The sequence below is a fragment of the Hydra vulgaris genome, chromosome 14 (genome assembly GCF_038396675.1).
Source record: "Hydra vulgaris chromosome 14, alternate assembly HydraT2T_AEP".
NCBI classification, from domain to species: domain Eukaryota; kingdom Metazoa; phylum Cnidaria; class Hydrozoa; order Anthoathecata; family Hydridae; genus Hydra; species Hydra vulgaris.
Window position 1 is genome coordinate 20,112,668 of NC_088933.1, and position 21,245 is coordinate 20,133,912.

Below are 21,245 nucleotides of genomic sequence, written 5' to 3' on the forward strand. Positions count from 1 at the left end.
GTAATTGGTCTTCAAGAATGGTCATGACCGCTCAGGTGATCATTTCAGGCGTGGTCAAGAATGATCCTGGAATATCCCGATGGTTTTTCAATTAGATGGTACATGTTGTATGTCTAAATATAGGTAATTAATATCAGGAAAATTAAATCTGGCCATATTTGGTCTCCAGGAGTGGTTATAATTGCACAGGTAGGTGTTGTCAAGATATTTTCGTGATTTTTATTTTATGTACTTAACTTCTGCGATATTGTGAATATAAACAAATAAGTTCAATGAAGTTGAACTTTATTAACATATTTTTTTATTTATAAGAATCTAGGTGATGACATACATCATACATTAATACATCCAGAGCTCCTTGAGTTTAGACGACATTGAATTTAGACGACATTGAAAAAGTTGAATTTAGACATTGAATGAGATAAACATTAAAGCTAAAGTACTAAATGATGTAGTTTTCTCGCTTTCAATACTTTTCATTCCGCATTCACTTTTGCGGCGAACAAACGTGTTTTTTTTTTTGATCAAAGAAATTCTTTTTTTTTTTTTTTTTTTTAATATAAATTTAAAAGTATAAAATACAAGTTGCTATCAATTATTAAATATGGCAGTAACCGTTAGCGAAATTCGAACACTGTTCAAGGAAATGTTTGCGGTGTACAAAAAAGATATAGTATTACTGATAAAACAACAAGAAGAAAATATATAAACTCATCAGTGGAACACAAAAATAACGAACTGAAACAAACATTAATGACAGCGTGGAAAAAATTAAACGATTGGAAAAGGATATATTTTATATAAAGGTAAGTTTAAATTTTCACGAGGAACTCATCGAAGAAAAGGCCTAAAATAATATTGAGTCTATTGAAAAAAAAAAGAGTTTGTAAAAACGAAGTACATAAAAACGATGAGTTTATTGGCTTTAAAAAAAAAATTAGAGAAATTAAGGATCGGTCACGAAGAAATAACCTTAGGATTAATGGCATCAAAATAAATGAAAATGAAACGTAGTATGATGTGTGAAATAAAGTAGTATGAAAGTGAAATAAAAGTGATTACATTTTTGAGGAGACTCTAGGGGTGGAAAATGTGAGAATTGAACGAGCGCATCGCAGTGGACGCCGAGATGCAAAAACACCACGCATAATTATTGAGCTGTTAAAACATAAAATAGAAATTTTAAAAAATTCTTCTGAATTAAAAGGTGATAATACCTACATAAGCAAAGATTTTTGCTTTAAAACGAACTTAATAAGAAAAGATCTTAGAGAAAAAATGAAAATTGAGCGGCAGCTGGAAAAATTTGCTTATATATCATATGATAAGGTGGTTGTACGCGAGTGGGTGTCTAAGAAAACGGAAGAAACCCCGAAACCGTGTCAAGATAGTAAAGGTTATTGCTAACTATTGCTAACTATTTTATTAACTATTTTGCGTTTATTTATTTGCTTTACTTTAAAACGGAGGAAAACTTTATAATTAAATTTTTAGATGAAAATGTCGTACTAAGTGACGTCGATGATTCTAATAAATTTTATCAAAAAGTATCTGAAAGCCAAAACTATACAGTTATTGAATCTCCTCAATATCTTCAAAAAAATAAAAATAGTTTTTCAATTTTAAAACATTAATATTCGAAGTTTAAATAAAAACTTTGAAACTCTTAAGCTTTTGTTGGTTGAATTAAAACACGATTTTAAAATTATTTATCTAACGTGAAACAAATGCCCAATTTGAAATAATTAATTACTCATCAGTTCACCAACCACGTGGTTTTGGTGTTGGGGGGGGGGGGACGTATATATTTTTATTTTCTGTGTAAATGAAATAGATTGTGAGTCATTATGCATTGAATTATTAAATAAAACCACAAAAAAATAATTATAAATGGCACATATAGACCACTATCTACTAGCTTCAAAAAATTTAAAACTCATCTTAAACCAGTCTTAACAAATATAAATAAAAACCCGGAGTCATACTTTGTTGGGGATTTTAACATTGACCTAAAAAACCATGCTTCCAATAATGATGTTAAAAATTTTATAAACACTCTTCTTTAAAATAATTTAATTCCGACAATAACCAAGCCAACGAGAGTGACTAACAACTCTTCTACACTTCTTGATAATATAATAATTAATAACCATCATAATAACTGTCTTTACACAGACATAATCAAAACTGACTTATCGGATCATTTCCCAACATTCCTTGTTACTAATAATATTTTATTTAATAGTATTCCTTCTCAATCCATAATATTTAGGCGACAGATCAATGAATACTTGGTAGAACAATTTCAAAATCTTTTAAGAAACAAGATTGATTGGAACTTGGTATTGCAGTCACATGGCGTTAACAACGCATATGATCTGTTTTTAAATCAATTCTGCAAGCAACGGGTTACTAAAATCTTCAAAAAGAAAACAAAAGTTATATGATAAGTACTTGAAAAAAAAAAAACTTATAACGAAATGTCATATAAAAATTATAAAAATATACTTGAAAAAACAAAAAGGAACTCAAAAAAACTTTATTATGCAAAACTATTAAGCCACCGGAAACACTAAGAAAAACATGGAGTGTAATTAAAGAAATAATCGGAAAAAAAAATTATTCGAGAAACATTCTCCCAAAAAAAATAACAAATGATAAAAACACAATCAATGATAAATCAATTATTGTTGAAAAGCTAAACAGCTTCTTTACTAAGGCTGGTCCGAATTTGGCATTAAAAATTCTTATGAATTCAACACCATTTGAGTCTTATTTAAAAAATTAAAATAAAGTTATGGATGAACCTAATTTAAAACAAATTGAATCGCAAACCGCCTTTTTTTTACCTTAAAACTAACAAAAGTGATGGATTTGAAAAAAATAACGTATATGTTGTAAAATCAGTATATTATGTAATAGAACCCTCGTTATTTCACATTTAATTTTTCATTTAAAATAGGTATTGTCCCTGAAAAGCAAAAAATTGCATGAATCACGCCGATATTTAAGTCTGGAGATGTCTCAAATATCTCTAGTTATAGGCCTATATCTATTTTACCTTGTTTTTCAAAATTATTTGAGTGAATAATGTACAATAGGCTTTTTAATCACTTATCAGAAAACGACATGTTGTATTCAAAACAATTTGGTTTCACAAAATAAATTCAACGGAACATTCAGTGGTTGAACTAGTCAATCAAATATCAAGTGAGTTCAGTAGTAACTACTTTACCTTAGGTGTTTTCATTGATCTGTCAAAAGCTTTCGATACCGTTAATCATAATATACTAATAAAAAAGCTTGAACACTGTGGAGTAAAAAATAACAATTTACTTTGATTCAAAAGTTATTTGACCGATAGAAAACAATCTATAGTGTATGAACAAAAACAAACATTCCTGTCTGCCGTAACTTGTGGGGTTCCCCAGGGCTCTATTTTAGGACCACTGTTGTTCCTAGTGTACTTTAATGATTTAAGTTTAGCAACAGACCTATTAAATTCTATTCTTTTTGTAGATGACTCCAATCTTTTTTATTCCAACAGAGATATTAATACACTATACAACAAACGAACAATTATTGAAAGTTAATGAGTGGTTTAAAAGTAATAAACTTTCTCTAATTGTGGATAAAACCAAATTTCTTTTTTTTCCATAAAATGAATAAATCAAAAAATATTCCCATCAAATTGCCCAATCTAATAATCAATAACACTAACATTAAAAGAGAAAACTCAGTAAACTTTAAAGGCGTAATCTTGGATGAACATTTACATTGAAGTTTATATATAAAAAGTATTGATAATAAAATATCAAAAAATTTAGGAATGATATATTGGACTAAACCATTTTTAAACAATAATTTTTTAAAAAGTTTTATTTCTTATCTATTCATTGTTATTTAATTGATTGCAATATTGCATGGGCAAGTACAAACTATACAAAATTTAAAAAATTGTACTGTAAACAAAAACACGCGTGCAGAACAGTTTTTGGAGCTGATAGAATTGTACCTTGTGAGCCTCTTCTGTTTATACTTGGAGCATTAAATATATATAAAATCAACTTACACCAAGTTTTAATGTTCATGTATAAAACAAAAGTCCGGGTGAATAAAAAAAAGCAATTGCTTTTACTCAGTAATTGGTCAGCTTTACGTGAATAAAAATTTCAGGAATTTTTGCTTAAGTTTTTATTTACGTAAAGCTGAGCATTTACTGAGTAAATTGCTTAACTTTATGTGAATTAAAATTTGTGCAAAACTGCTAAAGTTTTTATTCACGTAAAACTGACGAATTACTGAGTAAAAGCAATTATCTTTTTTTATTCACCCGGCCTAAATATAGGATTATCTCCTAAAATATTTCAATTCTATTTTGACAAAGTAGTTCATAAATATCCAACAAAATTTTCAAATAACAACTTTGTTGTCCCAAAATATAATACAAAACTAACTTCATACTCAGTTCTTTATCGTGAACCTTACTAAATACACATAAAACTAGTATAGAGCAGTTTAAAAATGAATCAAAACAGGCATTCTTACTTATGGATTTTAATATATCCGATTTTAAAAGTTTTTTTTAATTAAAACTCAAATACAAAAAAATAATTAATACAAAAATTATGTCACTGATTGTATCAACATTTTTTTTCATTACCTTAATTATGGTATTGCCTCTATGGCGTTTGCTAATTTATTTACGTTATTTCTATGAAGTATACTAATTTATTTATGTTATTTCTATCGTGTATATTAATTTATTTACTCTTTATTTTTAAATTTTTAAGTTTTAAGCAATTGATAATATCTTATTTATTTTTTCTTATTCACTTGATCTTACTCTTTCGTTGTCTTTAAATGACAACGAATTGTTATTTATTTTACTTTTATATTTTTTTAATTAATAGTTTGTTAATTATAGATATTTAAATATTACGGTTTTTGTAAATACGTGAGAATGGGGCTCGCTAATAAGGCTAAATAAGTCTTCTTTTTGTCCCGCCAGTATTTATTTTTATTTATATGCCTTGAAACTGTATAAATTATTAAACTGCAAATAATAAACAATAGATAGATATATATGTATATGTAAATACATATATATCGAATACTACTAACACAACGAGAAGTTAAAAAACTTTTTTTCTTGTAAACAAGTTAATTTTAACTCTTTACTAAACTAAACTCATATTTATACATAAATACAAATAATAAATATTCTCTTTAGTGACCCAATTTCTATTCATTCTGTTTTTTCAAATTATCACCCAATTTCTATTCATTCTGTTTTTTCGAAAGTTTTGGAAAGAATTTTATATAAAGTTATTTATAATCACCTTTCATTAAATAGTATACTAGATACCAATCAATACGGGTTCAAAAAAAAAAAAACTCGACAGAACGCACAATACTGCAAATTACTCGCAGTATAGCTGAATCTTTTGAGAAGTCCCAATATACGTTGGGAACTTTTGACACTATTGATCATAAAATTCTCCTTAAAAAGATAGAATACTATGGAATTAAAGATGTTTTACCTTTACTTGAAAGGTATTTAAACAACCGTAAACAGTTTGTTTATAGAAATGTCGATAAAACAATGATCACTTTTTCATCCGACTTCTGAAAAGCTACTGCCTCCCATCATGCTTTTTATAAATAAAATCCAAATAAAAAGAGAAATAAATACTAACTTTTTAGTTATATATGTTGATGAAAACATTTGCTGGAAATATTACACTAATGTTTTGTACAACAAAGTTGCTAAAAGTATTGGAGTAGTATATATAGTTAGAAATGCTTTAAATAATTTTATTAATAATATTTTTCTTTTATCCGTTGTCATTTAAACTATGCAAATATAGCTTGGTTCAATGGCAATAAAAGTAAACTGAAACCTCTCGTCAGGAGAAGCAAATTGCTCGTCTTGACAATTTTAAAGGCAGGTTTTCTCATGCCAGGCTTCTTTTATTTGAAAAGAAATTTTTTAATATTTATCAACTCAATGTTTTTAATACTTTTTGTTTTATGTACAAATGTGAAATTAACTTCTCCCCAGTTCCTTTTCATTATTTATATACCTTGAAAAATAAAAATAAATATAAATTGAGTAATAACAATTTAATTCGGCAGCCATTTTATCAAACTATTTTTGGAATTATTTTAATTGCGGGACATCTCTTTGGAAGAAAATAGTTTTAAAACATTTTGATTTTACTCTGAAAAGGAGCAACCTCTTATTAAAGAATAATACAATAATATTTTTATATTTTTAAATGTTTAATATATAATAAAAAATAATTTTTTTTAAGATTCTTTTTTTCTTTTTCTTTTTCTTTTTTTTTTTCTTTTTTAAACAACTATCTTATTAACTGGTTTTAAATTTAAATTTTCCTTAAATCATCCTATTAACTTATTTTTAGTTTTTAGGTGTAATTATTATTATTATTTTTTATCTTTTTTACGATTTTCTTTTGATTAATCAAATCAAATCAAATGTATTCTGAAGTAGATTTTACATTTCATGGAATATTTACATATAGTACAAGTACTAATTTTAAGTAAACACCATAATAAGAAACTAAAACACCAAACTAAAAAACCAAAAATAAAAAAAATAAAAATATAAAAAAAAAATAACGTAAAACAGTACAATACTTAAACGAAAAGCTTTTGGAATAATAATTAAGTAAGAAATTTGATAAATTTAGGACAAAATTCAAATTATTTTTATACATCTATCTAGAATAAAAGACTTTTAAATACCTAATTACAATATAGCAATAAAAGAGAAGCAGATTATAATAATATACAGTAACAACATTACTAAATCAGCATTGAAATGAAGAAAGTAGTAGAAAAGAATTTTAGAAAAGATGTATTAGTAGTTATAGACTAGCATTGAAGTGAATAAGGTTAAGATGGATAGTAGATAGTTAGCAGTATAGTAGCATAGAAATTAGAAAGAATACTTATTTAATAAAAAATTAAATAGACTGTTTTTGAATTTGGAAAATGTAGGGAGAGATTTTAATTGTGAGGGGAGATTATTCCATGTGCATATGCTCTGATATTTAATCGATTCATGTCCATAACAAACAGTTATATGTTTAGATATAGATAATTTGAAGCTTTTAGCTGATCGAAGTTGGTAACAAGTATTTTTTTTATAAGTAAAAAAATCAATAAATGGAGGAGGTAAGGTTTTATGTTGCTGTTTCAAAACAAAAAAACAGTTGTAGTGTTGAATAAGGTTTTTAACTTAAGTATCTTTGATGTGTAGCAGAGGATATTTGGATTAAAGATTAGTAACTGATCTTAACATACTTGTAAAATTTATATCTATTTTTTATATGGTACAAAGTAATTTTATGTTTACATTTTAATGATAAGGCAAATATTGTCTTTTTTTAGCCGCGGTTATGTAGATTTTATTTATATAAAACGGCATTGTATTATTTTTTTTTAATAACAAAATAAATAAAATAAATGAAATTTAAATTTAATGCATTATTTGATGCATTTATGCTGTCAAGTTTTAATAGCGATTTATAGTATATTTGATTTGTGATTTATTGAGATTGTTAATTACGAGCAGTTTTCGATGACAAAACTTCTGCGAGTATCCGCGTTCTTTTGATGAAATTAAATACCTGTATAACTATAAATTTTATTATTTTTATGTTAACGATTTTATTGTACAACGATTAACTAAAATTTTACAGGAAAGAACAAAAAAAACAAAAAAAAAAAATACAAAAAAAAAAGTTAGTCATTAATTTTGTTTATCAAAAAATGCATTATTTTATAGAAGCAGTATATGGTCATACTTAGCACTAAAAAATGCAATCAACTAATTAAAAAATATAAAAAAATAATAAACTATATTCTCAATTAGTAGTATGCCACAATGTTGATCCGACGAGTTGTTTTTTTGTATTTTTAAAACGCTCCAAATTACGCTGAGAAATTTGTTTTTGATTCAGTTTTTGTTGAATTGTTAACGAAAAACTGATATTTGAAGGAAAAAACTAGACGAATAAGAATTTTCAGTGCACTTAGGAACAGCCACAGTAAAAAAATGAGACTTAATTGAATAACGAATGATGGCAAAAGAGACAATTGCTCTTTAGAGCAGTGCCCATTATAGTATTTATAGAAAAGAGAAAGAGAAGCAACATTACAATGATGTGATAATGGTTGGAGGTTGGCTGCAAGAGCAGATCCAACTATGTTTACAATGCGTTTTTGCACCTTGTCTAAAAGAGAAAGTGCATTATTTGAAAATCCGCTCTAGATATGGCGACAATATTCCTAACAATAACGGATTTGAGATTTATAGAGATAAAGAATAGAATCCTGAGTAGGAAAGTGGTGATCACGATAAAGAGATGCAACCATATCAGATACTAACTTTAAAAAGGATTTGATATATGTTTTCCAAGAAAGATTGGTAGTAATCCTAGAAGATAAAGGGTAGATAACTCCTAGAAGATAAAGGGTAGATAAGATTCCTCAAGTACATTCCTTTCATAAGTATAGAAAGATCTAGATTATTGCAATAACGATTAGCTAAAAAAAAATTGATTGTTATCTGAGTTAAACCCATGCTGAAGCAGAATTGAAATCCTTTTCAAGCTCAAATGTTTCCTCCAAGCAATCAGAGAGTTTTAGCTTCTTATCAAGACAAGAATAAATGTTAGTATCATCAGCAAAAAATGCCACCTTAGATGTGAGAATTTTTGAGAGATTGTTAATGTAAATTGAAAAAAGTATAGAGCCAATGATAGAACCCTGGAGAGCCTCTGATATGATGGTTACAGGATATGAAGAAGAATACTGCCCATCAAGGACAACTTTTATAACACGATTAGTAAGGAAGGATTCAATAATCTTAAAGATGTTACCTGAAACATTATAAGAAGAGAGCTTATGGAAAAAGCCAGCATGCCAAACTTCATCAAAATTTTTAGAAATGTTGAGAGTAATAGCCTTAGCTTCTCCGCATCTATCCAGTGCACGGTAAAACCTATCAGTTATTACCGTTAAAAAATCAGCAGTAAAATAAAAAATCCATATTGATGATCAAGTAAGTTATTAGATTAAATATGAGAGATTAAGTATTTGTTAATTAAAGAATTAAAAGCTTTGTTTATGATAGTAAAAAGACTAATTGAACGGTAGTTAGACGAGTCAGATTGCTCTTCAGAGTTTTTGAAAATAGGGATAACAGATGTCGCATTCTAGCAGGCTGGAAAACAAGACTGTGATAAGCACTTGTTAAATAGTTTTAAAATTATAGACGACAGCTCCAGAGAACACTTCTGCAAGACCTTTACAGGTATGTTGTTCGGACCACATGCTGTAGAAGAGTCTGAGCAGAAAATCAATTTAGATACAGAAGCTGGAGTGATACGACGATAGGTCAGGCAATGGATTAACCTGTGAGACAAAACCTTTTTACGATGGTTACTAGTAGTACTAAACAGACGTTTGTTTTCTGAACGTTTTATTGTTTTTCTGATAGATATGAAACTAATAGTTACAACTGAAAATTGCAGCAGTACAATGAGAGGAAAACCATGGAGAAAAGCGAGGCTTGACTTGGAATTGTTGAGAGGGAATGAAAGATTCCATGCTAGCCTGAATCCAAAAAGTTACATAAAAAGCACATTTGATTTCTACCCAGCGGCCATCACAAAGAAAATCACAGAAAGAGTCCCAGTCAGCTTTATAGTAGTTGTATGAGATACGATGATAAGGGCCAAGCATATGGCTATTGGAGTTTTTACGAATTAAAGAAAGATAACCATTAACACTAAGATCACAAGATGAGACAGCTGAAATGAAATTAATTTCACAAAAATAAAGTAGGTCTGGTGAACTTTGCAAGAGATAAGACTCAATAGAACAAAAGTTACTTGAAGACTACAAATATTAGTGAATGATAGATTTAGAGAACATAGTTACGACGATGGTTTTTGTTTTTTATAGTTTTTGGTACTTTTTTCAATTTTAAATTTGTTAAAAACTTGACTTAATGCACAGATAGTACTCAAAATACAACTTAATAGTCCATCTATGCGCAACATGGCGCTGATAATACTCTGATACTTTACAGCTGTTGATGGAATCAGCCTCTCTGAGAGCTACCACAGAGTTCAGGTAACCTGACTACCAGCCGACCTCAGAACCATAAAACTGAGTTTTAGAGCTATACCATCATTACGAGATAATAGAATGAGTTGCCTAGTCATAAAAGCCAGCAAAACCCATGCATTGAGTCAAGAAGATTTAGCATTCAATATCCTAAACAGGAAACAGTGTATTATAAATACATCTAAGCCGGCCTTATATATGAAGAAAGGGTGCAAGGTTGGCCAACAGTTTGAATCTGTTTACCCCTTATGTCTTTGCCTAAACGGTCTGCTATAAGGCAGTAGCCAGATGCGTTAAACATCTGCAAAAGGTGAGTATTTTTATCGAGACACCACCTCTATCCTTTACTCTCCCAAAAGCCCCAAAGCAAGGAGTGTATTAATTCGGAGTTGGCTTCTCCTAGCCTTTCCTTAAAAAAAGCGTATCCTTCAAGGTAGCAGGACATAAAGCAGGCTGTACTGGGTTACATGTTACCAGTTGCAGGATAACTTGACCTGACAGAAAAATAGGTCAAACTTAAAAAAAATCTGTAAAAGTGTTAAGATTTTGGAAGCATGATAAAATATAAGTACTGTGATTTGTTGTATATTTATAATTAATGAAATATAAAATTGATGAGATAAATAACCCAATTCTGTGTATGAAATCATTTAAAGCATTCATAATTTTACAATCATTATTTATCATTTATAGCAAATTATATATTTCTAAATTTTTTCATGAAATCTCCGGTTTCTAATTACTTTTTGTTGCCTAGTTGCCTAATTATCCTGTATACTAGTTGTATCTAACTGAGCTTTTTAGGAAAGCTAACTATTTGTCTTAAAGGTGTGTACGTGATTAATTAAGTTCATCCTGCTTAGTTATACCAAATTGAAATAAAAGTTCAATTTTTCTGAAAAAAACATCTAATAATCACTGAGTCTTTTCTTAGAACACGGCCACATGCGGATTAATTTTTTAACACACTCGACTCGATTATGGTATAATATATACTCGACTCGATATGGTATAATATATACTCGACTCGATATGGTATAATATATACTCGACTCGATTATGGTATAATATCGCGCATCACGTCAACAGATGACATCAATTTACGAAAAATTTGTGAAAAAAACAAGAATTATCACTCTAAAAGCGAAAACATGAAAAGATGTTTGGCTATAAATAACATAAAAATTTCAAGATTAATTATTTTAACTTACTGTCACTAGTGTGAATAATAGTGCCCACACAGTTCGAAAACGCCCTGTCAAGGAATGTAATAGATTTGATCATAGCGTGCAGCATCAAAGTCACACTTTCTCAAAAAATATTTGTGACCACTTTAAGTTTTCAAAAAACACAAGGGTTTAACTGCCATAGTATAGCATCGTGTCGTGTTTACAAACGAAACGCGACTAAAGCAGTTTGCAGCCACGCTTTAGTCCCCGAAACGTTGCACCTTCTATTAAGTAATGTCTAGCAATAATGATTATAAGTGCAATAGTTATGGTTGTGTTGATTTACGAGTTAATTTCTCATAAGACGTTTTGTCGCAACTAATGTTGCATGAAAATAAAGTTTGGACTATCTATAAAATTTTAACAAGTATGTTAAATTTCATAATTAGGGATGTACAAAATAGATTTGGTTTTGCACGAATCTGCTTTTTAAATGTTTTTGAATATCATCAAGTAATGAGGACAAATAATTTTTTCCACTCCGTTACCGTAACATAAATGTAACTACATCTGTGAATTATTATTATTTTTGTAACAAATTCTATTTTTGTAATGAAATATACTGGGTACTATAACTACAGCCTACATGTTAAGTATATTAGCCAAATTTAATGACATAAAAAATTTAATCTATATGACAATGTCTGCTCCGTTACTGACATTTGCTAATTATTTATTATTTAAAAGCAAAACAGTGTAAGTTACATTTTAAATTAAAGGGAAAATCTTAGTATACAAATAAATTCTGTAAATTGTCTTTTTAAAAAAGGTAAAGCGTCTTTTAAAAAAAAAACTAACTCGACAAAAATCTTTTTCGGATTTAAATTGTACAAATACTGTCCGCTCCGTTACTGAATCATTACCATACATCATTAATGTAAAGAAAGTCGTGGTCGCTCACAACATAATTTGCTTCAATCAACAAGATATTCAAATTTTCATCGAAATTAACCAGATCAATGATATTGTTGCTTAAATGTTGAAATTGGAAATCATTGACATCCATTGCATTGGCCGAAGTAATACTTTCATCACTGTTAAAATTCTGCAATATTAAAAAGAAATTCACGGAAGTACTTAAAATAAATTTAATTATTATAGAAACAAACAAATTAGCAAAATAATAAAATACACAAATATTTTTTTACCGTGCTAGTGTTTTTGGAAAACATATATCGCTTTAAATTGTAGCATGTGCAAACTGTAGCCCTCTTACAGAAGCAACTTATTCTCGATACAAAACATTAAATTTTCTGTCTGTGTGCAGCTGATGCAATTTCATATTGCCTGTAATGGCCTTTAATGTTTTGGAACATTTTGAGTCAAAAGAAGTAATTTTGGATCCCTCAATATAGTAAAACTTTATTAATGAATGTCCATTGTTAAGAAGATTATATAAACTTTCTGGATCTGGAAGGTCACAACCCATATTAAGCAATTGATCTGCCTGACGTTTCACAGATCGCATTTGGTGCTCCCTTTCCATGCCCACTTTCAAAAAAATTCCAACTGGCTAAATTAAATTTTAATTCGTAAATAAATGTTGAAAATAAGAAGAAATTTTACTTATTCTTATTATCTAAATTTATATATTATGTGATTGGACCATCAGAAAAAAAATGAAGATCTGTAATTTGAGGGTTATTTATCTTGAGTTCAATTAGCACGGAATCCAGATGTGCCCATATAGAAGGAGGGTTGTGCCTCAAAGAGTCGGATATAGTTGTAAATGACTGATGTCCATCCGTTTTATAAATTACTCCTGTATGCAATGTAGCTTGTTTGTTACTTGCTCCAAAATGTAAAGATTGAATTGCAGCAAAATTCTTGCACACATAGTTCTCAGAAAAATCTATATGTATAACAGCTTCGTTCACATTAACTGTTTTTTTTAATTGTTTGTACATCTGAACTGGTGTCTTGTTATAAAAACAAGCTTGCATAGCTCGTTTTTAATTGATTCCCAGAATTTTAATTTAAGATCTTTAAGTGTTCCATGCTTCACACTTTTCCTGATAACATTTGTTGTTTTCTTTCTCCCATCTTTTCGTATTCCTGTTTTTCTTTTTCCAACTGGAACAAAACTATAATACTTTCATCTTTTAGCAATCCTTTTGCTTAAAATTCATCACGAGACTTATAACAAATGTTACATTCTGAACATGCATTCTCTTCTATCAGTACTAAAACAAACTTGTTTCACTACTTCTTCAATATTTTTTTTCTTTTAAAATTCGCAGGTTAATAAGTTTATCACAAAGTAATTGTATGTTCTTGTGTTTTTTGCACAGACATGTATCTCTATCTTTAGCCGACGGTTTGCGGACAAAAAATGGGCGATAACGAGTAAACGTTGTATATGAAATGTTGTTTCTCGTATATTCCGCGCTAAATTTTTCATAAAGGTTTATTAATAAATCGAGTAGTAGTCGCTTTTGTTTTTTATCTTTATTTTTTAACATCCTGCTTGTTTCATTTGTAAGAAAACCGTTTTCTACAGAAGAAGTAGATGATCGATGAGTGGTTGCAAGTGAATTTGCTTGTAAACCAGACAGGAAACTTTTAAGCCTTAACCAATTTTTTTTGTATTTTTGGGCTGAAAAATTAGCCGTTTCCAACTCGTCCATTAATGTTTGTATTTTTCTATAAGTCTTTGTTTTTCGGTAAGCAACCTTTGCTCTACCTCTTTGTTTGCGTTCGTTATTCCTACTCAACTCACGTTCCGGTGACTCTGATAACGATGTTTCAATCTTTCTTTTTACAGCTCTAAATTTTGCTTTCTGGACGCGCCAATAGCGACAAACAACTCGTTTTTTTCTTTCTGATAATTCTGATATCACTTTAACCTTCTTCTGCTCACGCCGCATATGCCAACGTTTGCGTTCTTTTCCACAAAATATGTCAGCATTTTTTTGTAATTGTCTGTCTCGAAACGCTTTCTGAATTTCAGCACGAGATTTCTTTGAAGTTTTCATTTTATATGCCTAGTTGTATTTCTTTTGGAAAAATAGTATAATAACTGTAATTGTTAATACACCAAAAGTTTATTTATTATTTATTTATTATTATTAAAATATATTTCAAGATTTACCTTTATTTTAAAAGCCAAACGTATTAGAGTCAAATATAAATAAAAAAACAAACAATAAATGAAATCCTAATATTAAAATACTTACAAATTACTCTTACAATAACTTGAAAGTAAAAGAACGCAGCGTACATATGGTAATCATATTTAACGCTGCAAAGTAATCGTATTTTTATCGCTGCAGTAAGTCCCTAATGGTTGACGTGTTTATTTAATGCAGAAAATAGCTTAGTTTAAAGCTTTTAATTTTTTTTATCTTCGTGATGTCCGTTATGTTGTTGTCAACTCCGTTGTTAAGAGAAAATCACGGAGTTGACAGTAACGGTGTAGACATAATTATACATAATCAATAATACCTTATTATTACTCATTGGAAAACATCTTTAAAATCTTTTATTGCTATATTGTCCAAAAGATTTAAAGAGTACTAAAACACGCCATATAAAAATTTGTAATTTTACGGAATAAAAAAGCATAACGGAGTAGACTTCGAATAAGAATATCATTTTTTAAATAAGGTAATTAGGCTCTCATTTTAATATAAATAATGCTTGCAGCACGATATAACTTTAAATGTTAATAAATTCCATAGAACTGGACTTTTTTTCATTATTTTAATTAGTAAATAAGTAAAAACTACAAACCTGTGACTATTTTAGAATGTAATAACGGAGTAGACAAAAAATGTGGGGACAACAAGTTTTTGACAAGAGCTACAACAGGATAAGGTGTAAATTATTACATGTATTAAAATACAATATATTATATATTGTCTAAAGCACCAAATTATGTCCCCGATTAGCCTTAATACAAAAGAAAAAAAATTATTGAGTATAACAATATAGTCCTAGATGCAGGACATCTACGGAGTGGACATTTTTGATTAACAATTGTGCACACAAAATTTTAAATTTTAGTTAGAAACATTAGATAAAATGCTAGTTTATATTAACGATAAGTATTACTACCCACGGTGCTGTTTTTTATGCTACTTGTACAAGCGTTTTTATAGCTGTAGGACAAAATTTCAGTTACGGAGTTGACGGAATGAGAAAATAACTTTTACACCTTTTTAATCAGGATGAGACTGTCGTTTTTGGGAATTATTTGGAAGTTTTGAAGGACAAAATGTTTATCTGGTACATTTCTAAGAACTTAAAAATTCTAAAATTTTAAAATTTAGAGGATTTAGAAAATACCAAATCTAAAGTGCACTATATAGTTTGTAAAAAGGGTTAACTTAAAACGTGAACGAAGTGAGCAAAGCACACAGGTTCAGAATTAAATAAAACGCAAATTAAAGTTTATTGCCGGGGTACCACTTTTTTTTAGATAAATTAGATACTTAATAGATATTTTTTTTTTAGATAAGTACAAACTAATGCAATTGGGGAAATTGTAAATTATATCTTCAAACAATAACATAAATTTGGCTGTTGTTGTGAATGAAAATAACAATGATGGTATAGCGAATGTGTTAGATAACTTGTCCACATTTTTAATTCAATAGCAAAAAATAGTTACAAAAGGAATAACAAAATTTTTTGTCTACCAAAAAAATGACGAAAACCGATGATTTAAAAATTTACATTTTTGTCGTAAAGCTCCTAACGGGAAGTAAACCAACAAATCTTGATTAAATAAAATAAAGTAACTTAAGATAGATAAATAAAGCAAGTTTTTGTTGTAAATCTAACAGTAAGAATATAACAACAACAGTAACATTACTTCGAGTAACATTACTTCGAGTGAAAACTGCGACAAATGACTGGAGACACATGACATTAACTTTAAGAAAACAGAAAAGGATTGCAGAGCGCTATGATTTTTTGCTTAATATGGATAGATTTAAAGAAAAGACTTAGTGTCTATATTATTTGTCTTACTTAATCATTGGTTAATATCTTAACTGTTATTAAGAGAATTAATAATATAATTTTGATAACTTCTGAAAAGCGAAAGGGGTCTAAGTCATTTTTTTACATTTTGAGATAATCACAAAAAATCATTTCTTTTAAAGAAAAATTGTTAAAATCCGACATAAAGCAAATTCTGTTATCACTTAATATGTAAAAATAGAACATATTTGAACCTACTTTATGTTAAACTTTAATAATGACATTCCGTGAATCATCAGGTGATCATTCAATTGAATGACTAGGTGATTAGTGTCATAATTCATGAAATTATTATAAGATTCAAACGATTGGATTAGGACTTTTCATTGGAATAATCTATCTGTCATGCATATTCGTGGACAAAAATATATGGCAATATTTTTGCCGGGAGGCTGAATAAGCGCGAACTGTCATATGTGAGAACTAGCGTTTGTGCGAAATGCTATTTGCACTTATATTAAAATTTGTAATTTTTCGGCGCACTTATGCCAATTTGCACTAATGCTAGTTTGCACTTATGCCAGTTTCTGTAACTGCTTTGCACTCATATCATATCATATCATATCATATATATATATATATATATATATATATATATATATATATATATATATATATATATATATATATATATATATATATATATATATATATATATATATATATATATATATATATATATAGGTTGCAATGAAAAGGTTTATCTTCCGAAAAATAAGGTTATTTTATCAAATAATAATGCTGGTGAACAATTACACTTAAAAACAACAAAGTTGTTTACTCGTCCTTAAAATAAAAAAAATATTGGGAATATAATAATAAAAATAGCAACAAAAATAATATTAAACAACAAAATTAATAAATGGGAAACTAATTTTTAATGTGAAACGAGAATGTGCATAAATATATATTTATAATTAAAATAAAAAATACAACAAAAATACAAAGTCAAACAAAGTTATAAAAAAAAAACTAGAAACTTAAACGTTTAAAAAACAAAACAACATAATTTAAACATAAAAGAAAACTTTAAAATTTGTGAAAATTAAAAAAAAAATCAAAAATCAAAAAAGTAAATAAAAAAACAAGAAACTAAAGACAATAAAAATAAAAAAATAAGCAAACATGCAATGAAGAAACAAAACAAAAAAACATGAAATTAATTGAATTGAGTTTGAATAAAAAAACTTATTTAAAAAAAACCCGATAACAATTTGTAATAACTGTTACAAAGTAATAAATAACAAAATGAAATAAATAACAACACAAGTGTTAAGGGTTATGATCTTATTTATTAGAACATATAAACAACATAAGGTGCAGGATAAGCGTCTAAAACCTGGGCACGAAAAATTATAATTGAATTATGTTCATTGATATTTTTTGAAAAATTTAAACGATTGAAATATCATAATTTAATACAAATTATAATATAACAATTATTAAAAACATAAAAACAAAAATATTAAAATAAAAAATAGATTGATACAGATATACAAAAATTACTGCTGTGTTTTGTTAAAAAATAATACAGTTATCGTTAATTTTAAAAAATTTCCAACGCTCAAAATGATCTAAAAGTAGCTGTTACAGAATTCCAGAGGGTGTTCAAAAAACCTAGAGGAAGAAAGATAGATATTCTTGAACAAACTTTAAATTAGACACTAAAACAGGAACAAACACAAATTATTCATATGAAAAAATGATAACAGAAAGCAATAAGAACTCACCAGAAGACAAACAGTAGTTCATTTTCTTTGTAAGGTCATCTCTTTTTGATCGAATCTCGTTTAACAAAGAAAACCCTAACATTTTTTTCTCATGAATTTCTCTATATGACATGGTTAAAGCAGAGCGGATGCCCATATTTGCATTGCAATGAATAATGTTGGTTAAACGTGTTTTCAAATCAATGGTAAGGCTTGCGTAATTTTCAACAAAACTAATGTCGCTAGTAATTGCCGTCAAACTGTTATTAAGTTTGCTAATAAAACAGACTAAAAATAAAAATAAACAACTATTGTATTATTTAACAAACAAATAAATAGTTTTGCTAAATAATAATAATATAATAGTAATATATATATATATTAATAATAACAATATTTTAAATATTCTAAATAATAAAAATTATAGATTTTTCAAAGCTCAAAACTAAATTTAACAATTTTAATGTAAATTTTAAACAATAGGGTAACAAGGGGCAAAATGAGACACTTAAGCACTAATATATCTAATACAGGCCGTCTAAGAACTTTCGAATAAAGAACTTAATATTTTTCAAATCTTCTACCATCCTACTATAACATTATAAAATGACTTGCAAAATTGCAGTGGTTTGGTCACCAGAGATCATTTATTGACAACATCTATCCTGTCTTATTTTGACCGGTTATGTGGGGCAAAATGAGACAGATAATCAAACACGCTGTCACTGGTCACATAAATCACATAATGCTTCACCAGTATTATGAAATTTATAACAGTCCGAATGAGCCCAAGTTGTACATTTTAAACATTGACTCTACTTCAATACTTTTGCAGCCATACTCCATAACCCATTACAAAAATAACATTCCTAGTTTTTAACACTTAAACTTTCAACTCTTTTTTTATCCTTTTCTAATGCACATTTCTTTTCTATTTTTGTTCTTTCAACTTTTTTGATTTTTCAGAGGATTCAAATAGTGATTTTCTATAATGTGATGTTGTTATTATCTGTGATTCTTCTCCTTTTCTTGGTAATAAAGTGATCTTTGAAATAGCTAAAATATTAGAAAAGCAGGGTATTACTATATTAAAATCAATATTTTCTGAACATCCTGACAACAATGGTAATAAGGTGCTTGAATTAACTTGTGAATCAATTTTATCAGGTTTATGTAAGTTGGCATTAGAACCTTTGTCATTATTAAACTGGAACTATATCCCGACACAAAAGATAAATTCCAGATGTACGAAAGCCAGAACAGGCAACTTCTACAGGGGCAGCTTCATGATAGGCTTTGGAGAATATACCTCTAAGTTGATAATTTGTTATTTTTGTCCAGGATGCTCATGTAACCATGATCCACATTCTATATTATAAAAAGTTTTAAGCGGTTCAAAACAACAGTTGTCATTACACCTCGCTCACGATTAGTTACAGAAGAAATACAATTTTTTTTATTTATGGTTATAATTTTAACATATTTATGAACAGTTGCAATGCTTGATTCATCACAGTTAAATACTTTATGAGGTTCAAATTTGAACTTTTTCATAACAACTTCTATATTATTGAAATAAATGTTTACAGAATTGCTGTTTAAACCATAAACACGACATAAAGACAACCCTTAAGGCTTTCTGATTGAAAGGTCTGGATATTTCTTTAAAAACGAACTTACAAAATCTCTTCCTACAACACCATTATATTTATTAAATGGATGAACTATTTTGTACTTTTTAACATACTGGAAGACAATTCGCTGATTGTCACTTATAGACAATCCATTTCTTTTAAGTAGTTAACTAATTGACTTTCAGTATCATCTGGCAATACTTTTTTAAATAAACCAAGTGATTTTTTATGTATAATAATAGTCTAAACTGTTTAATTTTCTTTAAATCCTTCTGTGTGAAGCATCTTTATTTACGTTAAATGTCAAAGCTGCTTTTCTCAATGAGATTTCTTTTAATTTTAACATAACATGTTCTGCTCAGAAAAATTGCCACATTTAGTTTTTCTCTTATAGTTTCTAACCACATTTAACTTTCTAAATAAACATGGCTGATATCGGCAAAACAACAAAACAAAAAAAACGTCTTGTTTTGACCCGCAACATGTTGGCATTGAAATTGTGTAATTTCCTGGCAATTTTGTCATAAAAAATAAAATATCAATATATGGAAATGATAGAGAAATGCCTAAAGATAATAATAAAACACTGACTTTAGATATATAATTTTTTTTCACTCCATATGTTAAAAAAACTCTAAGAAAAATTAAAACAAAAACGCATCGAAATTTGTAATTGTCATAGAGATAATTGCTAAGAGATGGTTGTCGTTCTCTTCATCCTCTTCATTTCAAAATTATTTATTGTAACACTAAATAATTTAAGAAAACAACTTAACTTTTAAAAATTATTAAAACAATAAATTGCGTGGTTAGGATCATTATAAATGTGATCTATCTCATTTTGCCCTGTCTTACCCTACAATATATATATATATATATATATATATATATATATATATATATATATATATATATATATATATATATATATATATATATATATATATATATATATATATATATATATATATATATATATATATATATATATATATATATAGAACCCTTAGATGTTGTCGGAAAGTTTTTTCCATATTTTGTTGACAAAAAGTAAAAATTAGAATGCAAGACCGGAATTGTTTTGTTTTTTTAATTGATAGACTGCCTGCCCCAACCAAACCCTCAGTCGATGTAGCAGCACTCCCTTGTAGGCCAGGCTAAAAGATAGTAGATGTAGCAGCACTCCCGTGCGGGTTAGGCTATTTGTCAGTCGATGTAGCAGCACTCCCTTGCAAATAAGGCTATTTGTCAGTCGATGTAGCAGCACTCCCTTGCGAGTCAGGCTATAAGATAGTCGATGTAGCAACACTCCGCGCATGATTCACAGTAAAAAAAATAAAAATAAAAACATTTTATTAAAAAAAATAAAAATAAAAACATTGTTTATATTGTTAAAAACATTCATTTATATTGTTAAAAACAATTAAATTTGCGTTTTTGTGGTTTTTTTAAAAAACGATTTATTTGTAATTAAATTAATGGTTTTTACTTTCGTCCAACACGAAAATGTTGGACGAAAGTCA

The 21,245-nt window shown here is 28.1% G+C and overlaps 1 protein-coding gene across 1 annotated transcript in view; it reads right to left on the reverse strand.

Moving 5' to 3' along the window:
* Positions 1–17,084: 17,084 nt before the first annotated feature.
* The window catches only part of LOC100207250 (latent-transforming growth factor beta-binding protein 2), a 30,542-nt gene continuing 26,381 nt past the window's right edge, over positions 17,085–21,245 (reverse strand). Inside the window, exons 15-16 of the mRNA XM_065818539.1 lie at positions 18,110–18,376; positions 17,085–17,996 (exon numbers count right to left, since the gene is read on the reverse strand). Of these exons, the coding sequence (XP_065674611.1) occupies positions 17,944–17,996; positions 18,110–18,376 (320 nt within the window). The 3' untranslated portion in view covers positions 17,085–17,943. The remainder of the gene's footprint in view (positions 17,997–18,109; positions 18,377–21,245) is intronic.